General features: G+C 44.8%; 1 protein-coding gene across 1 annotated transcript; it reads right to left on the bottom strand.

Moving 5' to 3' along the window:
* Window positions 1-9,797: 9,797 nt before the first annotated feature.
* Window positions 9,798-22,713, bottom strand: AQP3 (aquaporin 3 (Gill blood group)). Its single transcript, XM_009566635.2, has 6 exons — window positions 22,523-22,713; window positions 14,054-14,180; window positions 13,750-13,887; window positions 12,567-12,685; window positions 11,638-11,855; window positions 9,798-10,926 (listed from the first exon to the last, which is right to left on the bottom strand). Exons 1-6 carry the CDS (start codon window positions 22,628-22,630, stop codon window positions 10,758-10,760), a joined length of 879 nt encoding a protein of 292 aa, XP_009564930.1. The 5' UTR covers window positions 22,631-22,713; the 3' UTR covers window positions 9,798-10,757.
* Between the last annotated feature and the right edge of the window lie 555 nt (window positions 22,714-23,268).

Raw genomic sequence — 23,268 nt, 5'->3', positions numbered from 1 at the left:
TTTTATGAGAGCTCCATGTGGCTGGCCATTAGTCTGGAGCAAGATCTTCCAGATTCCCTGCGCCCCCTAATTCCCAGCTCGTTTCATGAGGTCTGGTCTTCTCCCAACTTCCTCCATGACCCACAAGTATAAAATGGGGAGGGGGAGCTCTGCTAGGGCTGAAGGGGGAGGAGACAAGAGACAAACTGAAGAGGTGGGAAAGGAAGAGTGCTTTAATGAAAGAAAGGAGCAGGACAAAACCTGGAAGACAAATCAATCTCAGAAACGCCAAAATGCGGAAGAGGCACATAAAAGGGCTGAGTGGAGAAGAGGTCATGGGAAGCGAAAATACCAAGCCACTTAACCAAAATGGTTAAATAGCAAATGCTGTGTACAAGCTGTCTCCATCAGCACACGACACTATCTTCAGCATACACATTCTCCCCGTCCGCCCAGGGGCAGGGTGGTGCTGTTTTCTCTACTTTAAAGGAACACAAAGACTCATGCCCAGACCAGCAAAGGGTCTCAGGCGTGGGAAAGCTCTGCGTCGCTGCTCCTCACTTCCCGGCACCTGGCATGCACACTTCAGGAGAGACACAAATGCCCTATAGCACAAATAGGGAAAGCCACCCCTCCCAAACCAGCTCCTGTCTGCTGTGACCAAGGGTGGCCCCTGAGACTTTCCACCCTTGGCTATAGATGCAAACCATACCTTTTTTAAATCCTTGGTTCTGCAGTTCATGACTTACCCATGAGCTGGGTTTTATTTGTTTAAATCCAGCCGTTCTCACCAGGAGTGGGATTCAAAGCTTGAAAGTCACTGAATTAAAATCAAGCAGAACTATTGTCCCCTCACCCTTTCAGGATCAGGGTCTTTTTTGCTTTGCTGCTTTCTGTCCCATGGATTTTCCTTCAAGTAATCCCAGCCTCAAGGGGAGGAAAGGTAGACCGTATTACCCATATTACCCAGGCCAGAGCCTTGCAGCTGAGGCAATTAGAGATCCCACAGCCCTTCCCATGACCATTTAGCTTATGAATCTCAGCAGCGCTGGTACAAGAGCCAGCTTCTTCTGGCCAAGGATCCTCCAGATGTGCTGAAGAAGCATTGCAGTTCCTACAGTTTAGGGAGCAGCTGAGCTGGGATTTACTGGGTTGTGGCTTTCCCGTGGATCAGGTGCTACCATTTCTCTTCCCCTGGCTCAGGAAAAGTTTTTTTAGCATGGCTTCTCCTCTCCAACTGGCTTCTGTCCTCCTGAAGGGCCAATATAGCTGTAAACATTTCCTATGTGAGTACAAGGTAAATGAGAGGAAAAGACTCAGACACGCAACAATTTGACTGGAGACTACTTAAAGCAATGCAGCAAGAAAGGGAAAGCAAAGTTAAAGGGCAACAGAAACTCTGCCCTTCTATGCTGGGTGGAGTTCAGAGGTTGCAAGTGAGCCCAGGAGGTTTAAGTGAAAATGTTATTGTTTCAGGGACTGAGCTGACGCCCAACAAGGAACGAAATTCAACTATTACAAGTTGTCCCAATGACTCATATCTGAGAGTTGAGTGTCACCTAGATATTAGCTATTTGAGTTAGTTAGGTAGGCTCTGGGTTTGAGGCTCCTGGCCATGGACAGAGTACAGTCATAATAAAAGATTGACATGTGAAATGACATGTTTGTGTGACTGATGTCTGAGTGTGCTCCATTTAGATAGGACTGGGAAACCAGCCTGTCTTTTTGACTCAAACTCTCAAGTCCAATAGCCCAGATTGAGCCTTAGCTGCTGCATCTGGCAAGTAACATCCACCTGGGGCCATTTCCCAGTGATGGGAGCCAGAAACCCAAGCACCTGGAGTGTTCCCTGCAAGGTTGTCCAGAAAGGTGTTTCTATACTCTCAAGTACAACTTAGAATAGTTGAAGATTTCCTGGGACAAGTCAAGCCTGCTTGGCAGGGAAGTTGTCTCTCAGTGAGAAAATTAGAGAAAGAAGTTTTAATTATGAGACAACATCAATGTTTCTCCCTGGGACAGTGAAAGAAGTTGCCCCTCCCTGTATAAACCAACAAACTCTTTTCAGTTAGCATGCAAATGTAGTGTTATTCTGGCTCCTCAAGAGAGCTGGTCTCAACCAACTCTGTCACAACTCAAACCAAACCAAGAGAAGTATTTGGGAGCTCAAAAGCCACCTCACCCATGTGGGTTTTATTGCTCCCCATTGCAGCATTCCTAAAGAGGGTAGGGAGGTATAAGTGGTTGTTTTTGTAGACAGGGCACAAGAGCAGGCAGACTTTTCATCTGTCCCCTGTGCTGTTCTTCAGCCTCTATGGAAGCAGGCATCTTATGACAAAGGAAATAGAAATAGTGAGATTTGTCAAGTTTTTGCCTCTGCCCAGGCCATAGTTTCCTTGTAAGGAATTCAGTTCCAGTTCAGAGATCTCCAGGGCTTTACCCAGCTGCAAGCACATAAGACATTCAAAAGTGTCTACATAGGGTTTGGACCCACGACACTGTGTCTGCAGGAGAACTCAGGCCTTCTGGAATGATAGTTAAAGCCAAGCAGGACTCCCCAGGGCATCCCAAATCTCTCCAGACACCTATACTCAGGCATCTGAATTGAGCCCATAGTCAGCACAGTCAATAAAGCAATTCAGTTCTCTTTGGCAAATGGACTCAGTCAAAGTTCATACTTTCACTTGTCAGCCTGAGCAGAGTCGTGGGCTCGCAGAGTTCCCTCGACTGCTGTTTTCCCCTCTTGCGCTACGCTTGTCTCATAGCCACCAGTGCTGGGTACACCATTCTTGAGCACTCATCCCTCCACCTTTTAGTCCCTGGAGGCAGCACAGAGGACTTCTCAGTGCTTCACCTTTTGTGTCCAGAGGCTGAAGACACCATCATCTTTGTCTCATGTCTGGAGGGATCAACACCATCCCAATATCAGGAGCATTCGTCGTTGTCCTGTGTGTTCAAGCTCAGCTGTTCATCCAGATAAGCATGGGGCTGCAGTGCCTGACACCTCAGCAACTGCAGCATCTGGACTAAGAGGTAGCAGACACAGGTGAGAGTTTTGGCAACACGTCACTTTGTGTTCCTGTTGCTCAAAGATAGAGGAGACTTTGTTAACTTGAGTTTCCACTAGAGATGGAGTGATGATAAGTGGTGTTCGGACACAGAGAAATGGGTAAACATTAAACATTCCAGATTAGAAGAGGGTAAATCCTGCCAACAGACATGTATCTACATCTCTACACTCAACACTTCCCCTGGAGTAAAAGAGTTTCTAGGATGACAAGATCTGAGCAATCCCCCAGCTATATTTCTACGTGACCCCGTTCTTACACATTATAGCCACACTGCATATGACAAAGGTCACAGGATTCAGAGACACACTTTGCCTCCTGAAGGCAGGAGCTCACTGAATTCTTAGATCTCTAGACTTATATTCGGGTCTCATGTCCAATATCTGGCTTGCCCCTTTTCAGCTGCTTCCACAGCAACATAATAGGGCACCAAGTCAGCCCATAACACCAAAGTAAATGATGTGGGCATCCATGGCACTGACTGCTGGACTAGAAGGGGCAGCAGGTGAAGTATCGTTATCTGACCCGGAGACAGGAGAAAGGTCCCACTCTCTATTCTAGACAAGAACTTTCCTCCACTGTCCATGGGACAGGATGGTTAGCTGCCTTCCAAGGGTACCTGTTCCCTTCTGCGTCAGCAGCTACAGATTCTGCCACCACTTAGACATGCAGGTCCTGTAAGCCAGCTGGCCTGGGCTGGACTCATGGACTTGGATACAGATAAGCTCTGTCTCAGTGCTTTAATTGAAAGGTTTTATATAAGCAAGCAAGAGAAGTCAAAGACACTTTTATTTGAGCTAATCAAAGTGCATGAGAGTGAGGGATACTTTATGTGATCCTTGTGGTTCCTTTCCAGCTTGAGATGTTCTGTAATCCTATAGAAGGTTTTCCAGATCCGAAGGAAGATATTTCAGTTGTTTCCAGGCCAGAAGAATTTGTTGCTGTACTGGATGATGTCATCATTGCCCTTCCCTGACACTCTCCTAGGACCTTTAGCAGTGTCACAGCTTGAGAACGGACCAAATCCCTAGGAGAACCTTGGAGGAGAGCACTTGGAGGGCAGAGAGAGGGTTGACCTCTCACACAGAAAGGAGCAATTCAAGTAGTGGACACCTATAAAATGCAAATGTATATTGCCACACGATGTCCCCAGAGCAAAAAGTAAAGATCAAAACAAGAACTCGGGCCAAACATATTCAAGGATGGTTACTAAATTCCATGTTCGTGAAGGACCCTCTAGCTAAGAAAGACCCTGTCCTGAGGTTCACCAGATGTGAAGAAAGTATAAAACAACCAAAGGAGGGATTCCACCACTCTTATCCTCCTAGGCTTTTCCACAACAGCATCAAGACCTGGGAGTGGTGGCCCACAGTGACTGCACCAGGCTGCAATAACTGGGGGTGAGATTTTATGTCCTGGCTGCATCTTCAAAACCCACAGACAGTGATGGGAATATTAGCATGCTAGAACTGCAGGCAGCAAGCCCAGAAACCCTAGGCATCGAGGCGAGAGCTGAGCACCAGAGAGGAGAAACTGCAGCAGCTGAAGGGCAGCCACCTCCTCCCACTCAGGAGTGGGAATGAGAGGGAGTTTCGCCTCTAAGACAAGATCCCCTGCAAGAAAGGCTGTTCTAAGAAGGCACCAGTGCAGTCAATGAGCAATGGGGAGATTAGAAGAAACTCCACAATAGATTCCCACACTACTTGCATGTATCACAGAATCACAGAATCACCAGGTTGGAAAGGACCCACTGGATCATCGAGTCCAACCATTCCTAACACTCCCTAAACCATGCCCCTCAGCACCTCATCCACCCTTTCCTTAAACACCTCCAGGGAAGGCGACTCGACCCCCTCCCTGGGCAGCTGATCCAGTGCCCGATGACTCTTACTGTGAAGAATTTTTTTTCTGATATCCAACCTGAACTTCCCCTGGCAGAGCTTGAGGCCATTCCCCCTTGTCCTGTCCCCTGTCACTTGGGAGAAGAGCCCAGCTCCCTCCTCTCCACAACCTCCTTTCAGGGAGTTGTAGAGAGTAATAAGGTCTCCAGGTTGACCTAGACTCTTTGTGTGAACACAGATACTCACTCAGGGGGATCTGCAAGCACATCTAAAGGGATAGGCTCCACAGGTGCAGGAATCTATTTGGTGGTATTTTCCACTTGCTTCCCTGCAGGTATTGCTGACGTACCACTGAGTACCTTCCAAAACTGGCTATACCCTCCCATTCATGTTGATATAGCTTTTCATTAAGAGTTGTTTGTGTTGGATTTTATAACCTGTATAATTCCATGTCATACAGCTTTACAGGCATCTGTACACCTCACTCTATGCCTGCTCCGTGGGGCTGGTTTTACTTCCAAATACCAGACACCTCTGTACATTTAGTGTCTGTAAAAAACAAACAAACAAACAAAAAACCAAAAAACAAACCCGAACAACAGAGCACTGCATGGCTGCCTGAAACTATGGCAAATACAGAATCAAGTGTTTCATTAAGTGATGCAGCGACTCTTGGCTTGGGTGTGTTTTGGTAGTGTAATCCAAATGTGAATGCTCACGTTGAGCAGTTCACGCAGTCTGTGCTGTTTCACTTGTATGAGGGAGGCCTTTGATGCTAGTGGAGATGTGCTGCATACAGCAGCACAGACAATTTGATATCAAAGTGGGTTTATGGAAATCAGATGCTGATTTTTTTTTTAATTATTTATAAATCTTAGGAACAATAGATCAAAACCATCATTTTAGTCCTAAGCTTGTTACACAGTTTAGCAAGGAAACTCCAGTTTTGTTCTTTATATTGGTGTTAGAGGGCTGGAGGAAAATCTTAAAATAGTCATCCCAGATTTGCAAGTAAAAGATTTCTTGAAATCCTTCTTTACTAAAGTTTAAATCCACCTCTGCACTCTAATCTGATAATTATAAACAAAAGCTGCACCACATCATAACTTTGCTGACAGAATATTTCAGCTGCTTTGTGAAGTAAAGTGTTGCCCTTTAAACTGAGTCTTTCTCTCTGTGGCTTTCACACCTTTATGCTACTGACCTTTCCCTTTCCAGTGTGGCTTTTTTTTTTATTATTGTATGGTTAGAAATGAAAATATTTAAAATTTGATAAGCTCGTTTGTCTATATAATCATTCTCCACCCCTCTGGAGTGAGATGGTAGTGCTTGCTTCTCCAGTCAAATGAATGTTTTGCCGTGGTTGCGAGCCACATGACAGCAGTTGGGTTGCAGACACATTTGCCTGGAGTTCCTTGATGGCATTCTCACATGCACACTCTACACCCAGACAAACCCTCATGAGGGGCATTATTTCTGAAGCTTTAGCAGGGGAGAATGAAGAGGAACCTCCTGCTCAACAAGTTTGTGATGCCAGGAAGGATTTTTATTATGCTTCATGCAGTAAATAATAGGGGAGGTGATCTAATTAGAGTCATAGAATCATTCATGTTGGAAAAGACCTTTAAGATCATTCAGTCCGAAACAAATATCTAAGGCTCCTACAAGACTACAGAGGCTCCAAAAGAGTTCATTGCCCACAGACTAAGAGACATCAGGACTGCGGGCATGCTTGTACTGGGTGGTGGGTTAAGATTTCTTTTTGCCTTGAAATACAGGATGAGGGCAAAATCTTTGGCTGTGCAGGAGAGCTGGCAGTTCAAGCATGACCTGAGCATGCAGAACTACCAAGGTCTTAAAGGAAGCAGCAGGGAACACAGCAGCATTCATCGCCTGAGCTTTGCCAACGTTGTCCTTCAACAGCACCATTCCTTCACTGTTGTTCTAAGAGGGTAGGCAAGGAACTTTTTACCTGAAGGTGGTCAGCCAAGTGTCAGCCCACTACTGCAACCCATCACCGGGTGGAGAACTAAAACTCATTTTGGGATTAAAGAGCTGCACAAAGGGAGGCTGTGCCATTCTCCCATCCATACCACAGCATCATCTCTTTGATTCATGATGCTATTTTGCTTCCATGAGGTGAAGCGGAGTGGAGTCTGGAAGAAATCAGCGCTGCTGCTGGCGCTTCATGGACAGACAAAGCAAATAGAGCTGGAAGAGCCTCCTGAGGCCCGAATCTTAGGGCATCATAAGAATAGGGAGCCAAAAGCAGGCTTCCCTGGGTCACAACTGGTATGCCATTGTGTTATAGCACCTGCAGTGGAAAGCTTAGATTAGCTTAGAACCCAGAGAAACTGAATACTTGGCCACTTTCAGCCTGCCTTATAAATTTTGTAGGTTTTTAAGTCAGAAGGGTCAATTCCTGTCAACTTGACCTTCTGTAGTACAGAGGTCTGGGAATTTCCTCCTGTGGGACTTGCTCTTAAGAGAATGGCTTTCGGTGTAACTGAGAGACCTGGCATGACAGCTAGTCTTAACTTGAAAATTTCACACAATAGAGAATCCACATCTTTTAGCATTTTGTTCCAGCAACAAGTTACTCTCCCTGTCAAGCATGAATAGTTTAAATCATAAATTAATTTCTTCCTACAAAGTAAGTATATTTCAATGACTTGACAGTTGATGTTCATTTGACCTAAAACCCCTATGACTATAATTGGCCAGATGAGTCCTACTTCTCCAGTGGCTCCAAAAACAAGGCATTAGTTACAAGATGATTCATTGCCTTTGAAATTTAGGTATGGGGAAAAAAAGAAAAAAAAAATCTTCTAGTTTGCATGGGCCTGACAGATGAATAATTGCCAGAAGCTCTCTCGAGGCAGCTACACTGGAAATGAGTAAAACCACAAGTTGTGGCAATTTAAGGGTGTCTGCTGCCAGAGAAAATGCCATCTTTCCCACCTCACACTTTATTAACAATTCTAGAGCTCTTTAAATCTGGCACATTGAACTGCTTTGTTCACTGCTCTCCTTGCATGGTTAGCAAAGAGCTGCCCTAATCATGTTTCATGTGCCAGACCCTTCTGGAAATAAGGCTAAGTTCTCCATAGCTTCGCCCCTACTTGTGGCAGGCTGAGCCTACGCATTTCCACATGGTAATGGACCTACTCAGCAGTGCTTGTTGTTCCTCCAGCAGATCCCAGAAAAACCGGAGTCCACACAGTGGGGATGAGGTTAAGGCAAAAATTCTGACCTGAAATTGTTATTTTATTGCAGTTTTAAAAAGGGTAATAGCATACAACAACTAAGGCATGAGTAAGGCAAGGGTACATGCCAGCTGGAAGCAGGAGGGAATGCATAAAAACTAAAAAAAAAAATAAAAATAAAAAACCTCGGAAATGAAAGAACACAGACAAACTCAAACCCTCAATTCCTTTAATCAGAATTCGCCAAGTCTGTTGTAAGAATTTTAATATATTGATCCAGTCAGTTGAAAATACCATGTGGAAGAAGAGTAGAAAAAGAGCAAACAGTCCGGAGAGGAAATGGGGATTGACCTCTGCAGTTACACTATCTGATTGTGGTAGTATACAACGATGATAGTTTCAAGGTAGAAATGCAATAAAGCAGCATGCTGACCAGAGATACAGCATACCAAACAAGCTCGGCAACTTTCTTGCCAAAAGGCATTTGATTTCCAGCTGGTGAATTGCAGAAAACTGCATTCATCCAGGCTTCACTGAATTGTTCAGTTTGGCACCATATGGGAAGTTATGAGTTATTTTAAGACACTACAATTAATACAGGAAAAATACCGCAGGACACAGATCAGACAAAGGGCAACAATAATTGCATTTGCAACGGATGCAGGCTGGAAGAAAGCTGTTTGTGTAATTCTGAGAGCACTGGATTCAGGTCTGTTGTTCCTTCTCCTTGCATGGTGTTGCTAATAAGAGGAATTGAGTAGTGAAATATGCCGGGTAATGCTGGACAGTATGCTGAACGCTGAGTAGGATTGCATGCTCAGAAGAAATGCATTAATTGAAAACATAGTAAGAGAAGTTAAATGGTACAAAGTGCGAGGGACAAATGCTGACAGTGTGTTTCCTTTTGCCTGAAGAACAAGATGCCTAACAGCAGGTCATCCTCACCCTACACCTTAGCCTTTGTACCAAGTGCAGGCACCTTATCTCCTTCCACCCGCCTCAAAAGCCCAGCCTGAAAGAGAAAGGAAAACACAAGTGGAGCATGTAGACATATAATCTGAAAGGGTTAATTCCATTTTGCTGTTACAGGATAAATAGGAAGAGGGCTTGAGGAAACTATTGCTATAGATTACTTCCTTTCCATGGCAAACTTTACTGGTAGCTACTTAAAAATACAACCAACACCAACGTTTTACAGTGCGAGTATTAACATTTTATTTTTTAAAAAATGAAAAAAAAAAAGAATACATCATTTTAGTGACTGGAAATGTGTACAAAGTTACATATTTCAAGGAAATCACACATTAAGAAACAGGTTTTGAAAGAGTTTCTCTAATACAGTGACATGGGATCTACAAATTCTTTCACAACTGAAACTTATTTCAAATACTCTGCAAAAATATTGTATTGGGAGAGCTAGACATCCCCTGAGATGCCAGAACTGCTAGTACAGGAGGTGTCTGAATTCAGACCCTCAGCCATGAGTACCGAGGATACACCAGTAATTCTGCAACGTAGAAACGGAGATGCTCTAAAGGCACAATGCCATAATCTAAGGCCACCACCCCAGGAAAATCCAACAGTATCTCAAAGCTGTCAGTGAACAGGCAGTTCCCACACATCCCTAAATTAACTCATCCCAACCCTGGTATTTAGTAACAGCTTTAAGGAGTATATTTATATATAAATCTATTTTTTTAAAAAAAAAAAAAAAAAAAAAGAACACCGCTATTGTGAAATTCACATGAACACACACAACTTTAGCAATATCTTGTTTCCAGTGGAATGTGCCTATTAGCTGCTTGCAGTTTATATACAAAGCTGATTAACTAGAAAGGCTGCTACAGGGAGGCAAGATTTCTTCCCAAGTTAGCCCCTGGCTAGAACATGATTTCTTTTGTGTTATCTTCTAGGAATTGGCAATATTAGAAATAATGATTACAACACCAGGGTGTAGTGGTTTGTAAACATTTTGTCTTAATGTTATACTAAAAATCCAGTGCAATCTCACTCTCTGCTCTGACATTATGGATGAGCTGATTGATATCATGCTCTAAGAATTCACGGCAGACATAAGAAGTTTGGCCAATAAAAATCCTTTAGACAAGTTCATTCCTGGTGCCAAGTTATTGACTTGAGAGCAACACCAAGCATGAGCTTGATCCATTAGAATCAGAAGCAAATTTCTTTCTGGGATATAGGATTTTCCTTTCCTTGCTAGCAAAACAGTTTAGGTTTTGCACGATTCCCACTCTATAGATGGAGACACAGGTTTGGAGGGAAGCACTTTGTTTGCCAAGCTCACAGGCAAGGCCAGCAACACAGCCCAGAAGTGCTCTGGATTCCTGAAAAGTCAGCCCATGTTGGAGGTGTCGGATAACAATGCCCACTTCTCTCCTGACTCCTGCAGTCCTCAACCCCCTTCTGCTAGGGAAAGATTACATGATACTGCATTTGGGGAAAAGCTCACAGGAAAATGCCTAAAGCAAAAGTTTCAGGGATACATATATATTTATTTTTTTTTTAAAAAAAAAAAAGCGCTAGAATATCTCAAGACAGGAAAAAACTCTTCCTGTTATTCTTGAAGCTCTTCTTAACCCCTTCCTCCTCTTTGCCAGCTGCAGTCCTGAGTAATAAATGTCTGCCAGATGCAGGTGGCAGTTTCCTCAGACCCTTTCCTTGTGCTTCACGTTAGCCAGCTTGACCGTCTCCTGCTCAGAGGCAGGTGGAGAAGGCTCATCATGACATCCAATCATCAGCTGATAGACTGTCACTCCTGCAATGGCCCCAAGGAAAGGAGCAACGACTGGAACCCACCACCACTGTTTACCAGTCCTGGAAAACAAAAAGAAAATTCACAAGGTAAGAACAGAAGCCTATATGTAAGGATATTCATGTTTGGATCTGGAACAGCGTGAGCTCTAGTCATCTCCAAATGTCACCATTGATGTACAAAAGGCAACAGTAGTCGCATGTCCACAGCAATTTCCAAGGTGAATATTGCCCCCCGCTGCAAGTTCAGCTGACAAGCAATTTAGAACAGCTACTTTGAGGACTTCCAAGACTGACTGTCCATCAACAAAGGAGAGAAGCAGCTGCAGTGCCTGAACTAGGTACTTACACTTCCCTCCTCCTGCTTGCTGGAAAGCATTTCCTTGGCATCACGTAGTCCATAAATCTCATGGCCCTCACTTTTCAGGAACAACAAAACCCAACCATACAGATGCCCTACATTTTCTGCTGCTTAAAAAAATGGTGACAGGCTAAAGTTCAAGGTGCACCTAGAGTTCTTATGGATGCTTTTAGATTTCATCCTCCCCCAATAGCAAAGTTGGGTCATTTACTCTCATTACTGGAAACTGCAAGCCTTCCATGATTTCTTAAGAAATCAGTGCACAGCAAACAGCAGCTTTTAAAAGTTTTTATGAAATCTAACAATACCTCATGGGTGCTAAGACTCTTCATGATGCCACAGCTACCACCTACTTGCACTCATATCTTTTTTTCCCACTCTGATACACAAGGTTTTTATCATCAACCACTTACCAGAACACTTCAGTGCCCCAGCCAGCAATGGCTGTGAAGAGACGAGGCCCAAAGTCCCTGGCAGGGTTGACAGCATAGCCAGAGTTGAAGCCCATGGAAGTTCCAATAACAAGGACAACAAAGCCAACTGTGAAAGCCTCCAGCCCCGTGGGGACAGGGTTGTTGTATGGATCAACAATAGCCAAGACACAAACAATCAGGGAAGCTGTGCCAATGAACTGGGGAGGGAAAGGGAAGAAGAATTTAATCCAGATTAATCTTTTAGCCAAACTATTTAGCTGCTCTGAAGTCCCATGCATTTAAGACTCGTTCTTTAAACTGGAAGAGATGCACTAAGCCATCCCACGGCATTATCAGACCACAGCAGACTGAGCACCAACAAGAATGGTAGAGTGGAACATGGCCCTAGCCCACAGGCTCAATCAAACCCACACATTTTTCCTATGAAGAACAGTTTAAACAGATAGAAATGCTGAAGGCATCTTCCAAAAGATGCTTCCAACCTGCCATAACTGGGTGACTGCTTTGTGGTTGAGGACAGCTTTAAGAAAGAGACAGTCAGCTCCAATAGCAATCACCACCCCACATCCAGTTGGCCTCTGGGTTGTGCAACATCTACAGTCATATAGGTGAGAGTAAGGAACAGCCATCCTTCCTCACACTGTCACTCGTCAGGGTCTGAGAACAAGTGGAATCCTTTTCATTGGTGTCCCGGCCAGTCTTGTGCAACTGGTTAATCCCGTTAACAGGAATCTTTTTGCTGTAAGGGTGCTTTCTGGCTCTGCTCTTCCTATGGGCCAGCAAGATACCCATGTCAGCTCTGAGATCCTTTCTGGCTATCTTCTGTTTAAATTTAATTTCATTCTCTAACTAGAGGAGAAGCCCAAAACCACCCCAAATTCACCTTTATCCTCCCAGCACACTCTTACCTGGTCGAAGAATCCATTCACAACATTCAGATGCTGAGACGGGTAGGTGGCAAAGATGCCAGCAGTGGCATTCTCTCCTGTTACGTACAGCTGGTTGCTGCCAAAAGCCCAGATGGCATCTGGAGGGGGCACAGTATGCAATTAGTTTCACCTTTCAGGGTTGTCTTGTAGAGCAGTCAGCTCCTTGCCTGCCACTATGTGGAAGCTGGATAACCAAACTAGATGGGCTGCCCAGAATCTCTCCACGGTTAGTGAAGAAAAAAAAACAGATACTTTTTGAAGATAGCTTTTGCTTAGTTTAGGCAGCTAAAATGATGTTAACTTTTCTGAGGAGAACACTTCAACCCACCAACTAGAAAGGTAACTGGAGTTGTGCTGGGGTCCTGATGATGTTTACAGAAACGAAGGTAGTTCCCCCTGCTTCTCTCTAAACTGAGACACAGTTGGTGCCAGTGCCAAGGTGGCAGTTTGCTCCCTTCAGGTGGAAGCTGCCGTGACCCAGGTGTTCTGCTCAGCCACAGGGAACACTTCTCCTGGCAAACATCAGGAGGTAAACTAAGCCGAAATGTCACCCTTGATATTTGAGGAAGAGCAATTTCCAGCACGAAGAGTCAGTTCTTGCCTACTGAATATTGCCCTCTGATGAGGAATACTGCTCAGGAGGAACATGTGCATGAGGAACAGAATTTCTAGGATACTTTCCAAGGTATAGAAATATTTTGATAAAGGCAGCAAAAACTGCTAGAAATGTCATCGTCTGCAAGCTAAAATGAGACAATACAGAAGACATCCATGGTGAGGTCTTTAGTTTTTTAAAACCAAAGAGGACAAAACAGCTCTCGAGCAATACACAGATATAAAATCTCCATTGCTACGAGTCATTCATGAGCCTTTCCAAAAGACAGTGCCTGCAACAGGGGCCATGCAATGGGTGCATGTTACAGCTATCACTACTCAAGGGCAAAGTCTTATACATTGACAATTCTTGTTGACCTTCAGATAGATTTGAACCCATCAACACCATGAGAACAGGAAAGCCCTTGAAGAACCATGGTGAGGAGGTTTGTCACATCTTTGCTTTGCAAGAAAATGTTTCTCTAGGATTTGGGAACCAGCCTCCCTGCAATGAGTCATGAAGAGCATCCACCTCGGCCCAAAAAACACAGAAAGTTCCTGCACTTACCATAGTACAGTCCAAAGACAATGCCAGCTCCCAGAAAAGCCCCCAGGGTTTGAGCCAAGGCATAAATTGGTAGCTTGATCCAGGGCTCCCGAGCCAAGAAGCACATGGCAAAAGTGACAGCTGGGTTCAGATGTCCACCTGCAGAGGATTGGAGGTTATTGTACTTTGATGGGCAGAATTTGGGTCCCAGAGCTGAGCCAAGGGACACTGGTTTCCATACCCATGCAACACAGGAAAAGCACAGCAATGCAGGCCTACATAACAGACATAAGTGAAATCCAGCCCATAGGGAGCCACAACACACCTGACACTTGTCCTGCAATCAAAATGCCGAGCGTCACAGCGAAGCCGAAAGCCAGGTTAACAGTCAGGAAACCTCCATGAGTCCCTCTGCTGAGCACAATCTGTGCAACGGAGCCACAGCCAAACAGCTAGGAGGAGAACAAGAGATTCACATTACTCTTTGTTTCACATTAGGACTGGTTGTTGACCAGTGCCTGCAACTGCTCCACTTAATACTTGCATGCACTATCACAGCCCACCCATGACTCAAAGCCTTCGAATCTTCAACCTACAGTCAAAGTATCTGTTATGTCCAGAGACAGCAGGGAAGGAGAAAGGGCACAAAACAACCCTATCTTCTGGCAAGGAGAAACAAAACCACGGCCAAAATCAAAAGCAAGACCAGACGACAGTTTGCGTATGCAGGAGACTGGAGGTCTTTGTCCAACCATCTAATTTTCAGGTCAGAAGTGAAAAGAATCAGACAGACGGCACCCTGCACTGAACTATGTACCATGCAGCTGTTCAGATGAAGAATCCCAGTACCTTACTGTTAAAAAGGTTAATTTTTTTGATGCAGTAGCACATAGATTGATGGGCGATAGCTTTGCTAATGCCTGGAAATACAGATATGACTGAAGAAGGTCATATGCAGCCTGACGTTCATGGAGTCCTCTTTCAGGTGAGGCTGGCTGACACAGAGATTGGGGCTGCCTCTTTGGTGCTGAGGTACCTGCAGTGGTCCCAGCCCCAAGGCATACTCTGTGCTACAGTCATTCTGAGCCATCCCAAAAGTGCCCATACACCATGCCATCCCAAACCACCCATATCCTTCCTATGGCAAAACCATGTAAGAAAGGATCAGTGCAACACAGCTGTCCCACCTCTGCAGAACCAACATGGTACAGACACCATCGAGAGATGTCCATATTCCACAGACAGCCTGCCACCAGTACAAGCCAGAGGCTTAGCCTTCTATCCAAGATCAGAGGTGCAACAAGCACTCTTAGCGACAAAAGCTGTTTCTGCTGGATGATAAGGGGCGTCTCCTAGTAGCTAAGGGAGGCATGTGCTCTTGCTCAAAGACATTTGCCCCAAACGGTTGGTCCTCCCCAACCACATCTAAAAGCCATCCTTCCTATACTCACTTTTAACAACATAGACCAGTTTATACTTGCAGTTCAGCCCATCACTTGCCCAGCTGGAGGTTTTCTGCATGGCTAAGTCTCTCCACTACCTACTATGTAATTTAAGGAACCCTAATCCTGATCATCTATTTGCTTTTATCTTCCACTGACTCCATCTGAATTGATTCTAGCTGTATACTATGCATTATCACAATAACAGGTATTGAGAACACCCTTAAACCAGGACAGGGATTACAGCTTGTTCCCGAGACCTTCAAATCTAGGGATCGAGGCTTGCCTTATTCCTACTGACCACGTGCCCATATCTACACACCCATCCAGACTTTCTGCTTCTGTGAACTTCATCATCTCAGAATTACTCAGTTGCCACACAGGCAGTGTCTGCTCCTAGGGGGATAAGCCACGAAGCAGGCACCAAGGCAGTAGGGGTGGCTCTCTTCACCTCTTTGGACAATACTGGGCATGCCATTGAGCAATGCACAATCCAGATCAGGAGCAAAGCCAAAACACACCTAACTCATCTCCTCCCACACCCGTGACAACTGATAAGTTACTAATTAAGCAAACACTGCACTCAGCCTGCTGGGGAAGGAGCAGCCAGGTAGGCTGCAGATTGGATCATGAAGTGGACACTGTACACAGGTGCCTCTTGACAAAGACCCAGGTCCCCAACACAGAACGTCGTACAGAAAGAGCAAAGGAACCTGTAGAAGTCATCATCTAATGAGAAGGGACACTCAGCACTACCCTCCACCAGGCGCAGTCAGAACAGCCCCTTCAACGTCCTAGCCCTAAGCTGCCCATCTGCTAAACCATGGCAGAAAAGAGAGAGAAGAGACCCAAGCAAAGGCAGAAAAGATGAGTCATGTTCATTGTGCAACAAACAGGACCATCATTCACAGCTGTGCCCAAACCACTGAGGGAAGCATAGCTCCAAGTGCGAAAATAAATACTGGCTAAAGACCAGGGTGACATCTGTTCCTTCCCTTGTCCCAGAAGAGACCCAGTATGCTTTAGACAGAGGTTTGGAGAGGGTATTTGACTGTGGTGTTAACCTCTCTAAAGCCATACAACACATCAATCTGATCAGGGACAAGTCAAGGACATAAAAAGCTGCAATGGGCATCCGAGTTTGGCAGCACTGGACACAGGTTCTTCCAGTTGATGAAGGTATTTGTTATCCCGTCTGAAAGAGCTGGCAGTTCTGCAAGTGGATGGTGGTTGTCTCATTAACTCCATGCCTTTTTGGCTGAAGAAACCACATAGAACATTTTCCCGCCTCCTCGCCCACAAAGTTCTTGCCACAACCAGGAGGAAGGCCAGATCTGACATTTCTCAAGAGGTTGATCCCCATCCTCCTCTCCCTCCATCCTACACTTGGCAATAGCTCTCCAGCTTTTCCTCAGAAGAGAATCTATGGGCCATGCAAAAACATCCTGGAGCGACTCTACAGGAGCATTACAGTAATTTATCAGATAAGCCTTGAGCATTATGTGGTTTAATTCAGCATAACAGTAGAAAACTTGACCATCAGCAGATAAAATAAGGTAATATTTAGGGATAGGTTTGAACTCTGATATGCATGTGTGCAATTCCATCCTGCACCAGTGGAGACCAATAAGCCTGAACATTTATTCCCATGCACGACATCCAAGGAGCTAGCTTGAGTTGAAAGGCAAAGAAGGTCAATTAAAAGCAATTCAGCATTTATCCCAGTGACTTTTAAGTCAATGTTACAACACTATGGTTGGAGACAGTGAGGCACACCCAAGGCAGAGGTGACCTCTCACTCCTGACTTTAATAACCTGCCTCGGACAAGTCTTTTTCTTTTGTTTAAAAACATCACAAACATTACTGGAAGAACATCTCGGCCAACAGAGAGGCAGGTTAGAGTGACTCATGGTAGCACACAGCAGTCAACAGATACACCTCGAAGTTCAGATACACCAATAAAGTTCAAAAGCAGTTCTATAGTGCTAATAAAATAATTGCAACAAAGCATTGCTGTAATATCTTAAAGCTACTCTCCAAGGAATTAAGGTCAATTCACCCATTAACCAGGTTAATGGAAGCTTGCTCCCTAATTTCATCTTACTAGATCTAGCATATCTAATGGCTTTTCCAGCCAACAGGGAGGCTTCTGGCTCCTCTTCCCTCATGAGATGATCCAGCTCCTTGCACTGTGAAAAATAACAAAACCCACGTTTTGCAGGATCCAAGAAATGAACTGTTTCAAGGGTGGAAGGGCTGACAAACTCCAAGCCTGCACAAGGGCTGGGACGGCCAGAAGAAGCAGCAAAACCAGGAAAAAGCAACAGTTTGCTGGGTGAAACTGAACACATTTGGAAACTCGAAACTGTCCAGGGCATATTTGGAGACTGGCTGTTTGGCTTTGTCACTCAGGGTAAAAACAACCTGTCTCAATATCTGGAGACAAGAAAGCTCTGGAGCTAGTCAGGGCTGGTAGGAAAGGCCCTCAAAGGACAAAAAAAAAATTGAAAAAACTAATGAAGGAGTGAAACCACCTGAATTTATATGCAGATGTTGCAAAAAGCAGCTCTATACTTGAACTTGGCAATAAAGGCAGTGTTCGATACTCCCCTGCACAACAGCCTGGCTTCCTCCCGGGCTTGCCTCTTCTTTTATTTGCAGGTGCTGTTTTGCACCTTCAGGTACAACACAAAAGGCCAGAATGCATTTTCTTTTGGACTTCAGACAGGCTGTTCTCTAAATCATGATGGGAAGGTTTGGCTGGCATAGCCCAGAGGAGTTATATTACCTAAGTTACAACTTTCCTCTTCAGCCAGCAAATAAACCAGGGATTAGGCAAGGAGCCCTCTGTAAATCTACCCTAATAACCTTAGAGAAAAGCTACAAAGCCCTCTCTGCATCCTGGTTAGTGGGAAGCATGCCAGAAGGACATTCAAATTGTGAGTCTACTCAGGAGAAAGATACCCTGAGATACTAACAGAAGATTTTAAGCATTAGACACAAAGGGATGTCTGTCTTCATATCAGAGAGACTTAGGACTATGCTATAGCCCCTTCAAGGTGGGACAGTGAAGCAGAAGACCATATCCCTTTACAGCTTCTCAACTCCTTCTCTGTAGTGCAAGAAGGGGTTAAAAGCTCTGCAAGTCTCCCTGATCACCTCTTGCTGCCCTCCCCAAGGACCATGACGCAGGTGGGTAGATCTGAAGACGGATTCATCCCCATTGCCATTTCTGCTCAACCAGCATGTGGAGATCTTCCTCAACTCCATAGCCCATATGGCTGGTATGACTTCAACCAGCCACAAAGGCAGTGCAAGGAGTACAGTCATTTTCGCCTTTCCTCAGAGTTATGTCTTCAACAACCAGACTGGTTGTTGGGAAGGGCAAAGACAGATGATCTGTCATGTTACAGCTCTTTGTGCACCACACACTGTCCCAGAGCCAGACAGAGCTATAGGAGTCAAGAGATAATAGGGTCTTAAGGAAAGCTGTGCCACACGTACACAACATGCTACAGCAATGCTGTACAAATCTGGAGAGATGAGCAGCACTCAGTATAAGAAAACTGAGCAACCGACAGCAGAGGAGTTGGAGGAAAATGCACTGTTTTATCACATTCCTACATACAGAGGGAAGGAAAAACACTTAATCTGATATCCCTAATATCCCTTAGATCAGGAGGCTTTAGGTCTTAGAGAGACCTGTACTTCTGGTGTGGTTTTTGTTACTTGGTTGGGTTCTGCCGGGGAAAAGCTGCCTTCACATTGAGGACAGATCTTGGTGCCCGAACTGTTCCATTTGTAGTGAGGAGAAACCTCCCTTTTGCTGTATGGGGACAGAAGAGGGACAGGTTTGGATGGTTAATGAAGACCTTCCATCTTTTCTGGTGGAAGATATAATAGAGAGCAGCAGCGGTGCACTTCCCATGCCTCTACACCTAGCAGCACTGGCCGTTTGCAGGGAAAGATCAACAGCACTCGACATGCTTACAGCAAGGATTTCAAGCACCTTTCAAATCCTAGGAAAGCATAAATAAAAAAAAAAACCGAACAAGCAACATAAAACTAATTAGTAAACAAACAAACAGGTAGGTAGGTAGACAGACAGACAAATAAATAAATAAAATCCTATTCTCCAAATGTGACAATCCGGGTTCAAGGAAATCAGCACAAAACAGAGTGACTGTGGGAATTTCCATGCCATCCCAGTTGGCTGTGGGATGAGTGGCAGCTTCGAGCTCTGAGCTGCCAGCAGTTAAACGAGGCTCCCAGCCACTTTACTTCGGTTTCTGTGGTCTGCAGCACACTCATACTCTAAAAAGCGCACATCTAGCCACAAAGTAAAGACAGCCCTGATTGAAAAGCTGTTAGGAATTGTTTTGTTCTCTTTCTTTGTACCTCTACAGCAGTGAATCACAGTTAGTCTGATTTGGAAATCAATTATAAACATCAGGTTCCTTCTCCTGCAAATGCAAAAGCCAAACAGAGCCAGCTTTGCTATTTGCAGCCAGCAGAGCAAGGCAAACAGATCAAGCCTTTAAGGGAGGCACGAAGGCCTGCCACTGGAAATCTGGCTTTATTGAGTTGCTACAGCAATAACACAAACAGCAAGTGACTTGGAAAATGCCTTCAGTATTTGCATTGCTTAACTATTGCCAGCAAGCGGTGCTTCCAGCACAGGTGTAAAGTTCAGACTAAAGTACCACCCAGAAGGTGTATTTTGAAAGGAGAAAAAAAAAAAAAAAGTCATTTTAACTATTAAAAAAAAAGACAGAATCAAGATTACTATTCTTGTAACAGTAAGGACACTATCACATACTGAAACCATGTTGTCCAAGGTGCTGACACAGAAAAATTAGCTAGCGAGTAAAGAGTACTTCACCTTTGTTCTATCCAGGGCTTGGCTGCCTTAGTGAGATTATTTTTCCTACCTTAAAAAAGGGGCACTATTTTGTTTTGAAGTTCTGCTACCTTTGCAACCTCTTTAAAAATAAGAAAAATAAAATGAGGCACTAGGCTAATTCCTAGAGGCAAAGAGAATTTGCAGGGGTCTGGAATTGCTTTGCTCTAGAAGAGTTTGAAAGTACTGCTGTGATTATGCAAGTGAAAAGGAGGAGGGAAAAAGCTGAACCCATGCCAATTTCCACGGTGGGACAAGTTTCACGTTAGACAGTGGAATTTTAAGTAAGCTGCAGACTCCTTCCCTTCAGCTTAGAAAGTTTACTTCAGTGTGAACAACCTCAAACCTTAAATCCATCCCTAATATTGTTCTGTTCCAGACGTGTATGTGTGCAGTCAGTCCCATCTCCCATGAGGACAATTTCCTGGATCCCATGTCTTTCCTCAGGTATTTTATTTTTTGAAGCCCGTAAGAGATGTTTACTGGGCTGAAATGCAGCTAAACACATGCACACTCAGCTCAGCCTGAATCTATAGTGTCTGGGACACGGAACCCACAGCCCTCAATCCACTACAGTTGAATGCATCACTGACACCAGCATTTTCTCCCCAGACACCCACTCAGGAATTCCTGAAGACAGTGAGGGATCTGCTTGTACACTCGTACAGACACACACATGCACACTCTAAAATGGTGTAGACATGGTGCTCCCAAGCATAAGGCACACGCTGCCCACCTCCAGAGTGCATCATCCAGCTTTGCTGATGGGTTCCCATTAACAACCTCATTTGGGAGGCTGGTTATGATCTTGGACAAAGCCCTTCTGCAGGCACTGACCACATCCCAACCCCTCTCTGCCCCAGAAAGGCAAGGCTGTGGGGAAAAGTACACCAGCTAATGTATCTGGAAGAAGGAACAATATTTTTTGGATCACAAGCCCCTCTCAAAGCTCAGATCCACATGGCTAAAGGCTCACCTTCTGTCCTCCAGCAACACAAACTTAGCTAGCAGGAGACATTATCGCTCCTTACAAAAACTTATGTTGCTTCAATCCTGAGACTAACTGTAACAACATCAGTGCTTCACAGAGAGAACTCTCTACCTATTAATCACTTTCCTATCCGCTCCTGCCCACCCTAATCCTAAATAACCCTTCCCTGAAAAATCAACAGGACTTGTTTGCAAATCACAAAAGCTAGGTCACTTTGGTGGTAATGACATTGCTCTGTGCAAAGCTGCTTTCTTTTAGAAGTGGTACTGTTTTAGGGGGGCTTAGTTGAGACCTCTGTACTCCCACAGAAAATCCAGCAGCCTCCTCTTCCTCAAAAAAAAATATAAAATCTTGTTTATTTAAACATAAGATAATGTGTTGGTCATTTTGCACTGTCCGCAGGAGCACATGCATCTTTATCAAACTGTCCTGCACTTTCAGCTCCTCCAGCTACCTGATTCTCCCTGAACGGTGCTGCCATCAGATACAAAGAGGTGTAAACTCACTGAAATCTATAGGAGTGCTCTGGCTTTAGACCGCTCCAGGGCAACTTTCACCTGCAAGTATTCACTGTGCCAAGACCAATTCATTTCTCCTGCAACACAAAAGACTTGTGGCCTGTTTGGCAGTCCTGCATTTTTGGATGCAGATATCCAAAGCCAGATAGCCCTATCTGAGGTTTGCTACACCAATATCCTCCCTACAGTCTTCACCCAACAACCATCCCACCTGTTCACATGTGGCTTTCACTTCAAAGCAAGTCAGGGCCACTCAAAACACCTTCAGATTAAGTTACTTATATCCACCCAGACTTATTCCTTATATCCCATCCCGCTGGAAATTGACCACTGAAACAGACAAAAGTGCTTTGTGGCCATTCACCATTTAAAAACACACCAGGCGAGCACAATCTCCCAATCAGCTGCCAGCATGGGCTGCCAGTGTTGTGCAGCCCCAATGGTAAGACCTTGCAGCCAACAGCAGAAAAATACAGCTACCATTTAAATTCTGGCTACTACTTCTCCATAGGATGGACAAGGAAAACAAAGCAAGATAAGGAAAAAGTTTTCCTTTTCCCTGGTAATAACACTTGAGGCGTCTCAGTGCCAAGAAAATATTCCAGAGCAGACAGAAAGGAAGTTTTGCATGGTTTCTAGTAAAACACTTGCTGCTTACGCAGTTTTTGCTCCCTGCGCTTTTGCAGACACACAAAAGCTTTCAAATGCACACCAGGCTCTGCAGAGCCCACCTTTTGCCATCAGCCCCAAAGCTCCCCTTGTAACAACTTGAATGAATTTTTTCCTGTGAATAAAGACTTCTCTAGTCCCCATGGGGCAGGTTGCACTAGAGCTGGACTCATCGCCCGTTCAAACTCTGGCAGTAGCACAGCCCTTTCACCAGGACAATTTCCCTCACAGCGAGGGGTTAGAGAGCATCCTCACACCACAACACAGACTTACCACGAGAATAAGCGTCCCCAGACACTCAGCCAACGCTTGCCGGACTAGTTTGTTTCTGATCCTCAGGTGCTCCTCAATAGTAGCAAGAACGTCCTTTTGCCTCCCCATTGCAGCAGAGGTGCCCTTTAAGTGGTGTTAGGGGACAAGCAGCAGCTGACAAAGCCTCAGCAAGTTTTCTTTCCTCACACAGCTGCCTTTGCTTATAAATAAGTTCAGCAATGCCTGACACACCTCCTGGGTAACCACACCCCTTCCACCCTCTTCAAACCCATCTTTTTTTTTTTTTTTTTACTCCTTTTTAGTGTGAGACCGTGTGGGTGGTTTTCTTCATTTCCTTTGTTGCTTACATAGTTGGGCAAAGGATTCAGGAATTTCAGAAGAAGGACTCAAATGTGACAAAAATGTCCTGCTCAAACTCCTACTGTTTTCAGCACTTATTGCCCTAAACACCGGGCTCTCCCTGCCCCTCCTCAGCTTCAGCTCAGGTCGTAAAACCTAGATGCACAGGACTAAGCAGTGTCTTAAACCATTTGTGTAGTCACAGTACCCTGCTTTCAGCTTTCTTTCTCTCTCAGATACATGCAGGATGGCAAAGTGATGACTGCTCGTGCTGATCCAGATACTGGTAGTGCTTTTGCTGCAAAACCATGAGGTGGAAGGGTTTGATTCCCAATATCTGTACCGTAGGATGAGGCAAAGGTACCTCCTGACTCCAGCAATTACCCAGATGAAGCTGTATCAAGAAG

The sequence above is a fragment of the Cuculus canorus genome, chromosome Z (genome assembly GCF_017976375.1).
Source record: "Cuculus canorus isolate bCucCan1 chromosome Z, bCucCan1.pri, whole genome shotgun sequence".
Classification (NCBI taxonomy): Eukaryota; Metazoa; Chordata; class Aves; order Cuculiformes; family Cuculidae; genus Cuculus; species Cuculus canorus.
This window is presented reverse-complemented; position numbering and strand designations above follow the sequence as displayed.

Excerpts from the sequence above, each read along its gene's own strand:
- AQP3 (XM_009566635.2), bottom strand. The coding sequence starts at position 22,630 with ATGGGGAGGCAAAAGGACGTTCTTGCTACTATTGAGGAGCACCTGAGG. Across the intron at positions 13,888-14,053 it reads GATTGCAGGACAAGTGTCAG|GTGGACATCTGAACCCAGCT; the intron begins GTGTGTTGTGGC and ends AATCCTCTGCAG. Across the intron at positions 10,927-11,637 it reads TGGGGCACTGAAGTGTTCTG|GACTGGTAAACAGTGGTGGT; the intron begins GTAAGTGGTTGA and ends TTTGTTTTCCAG.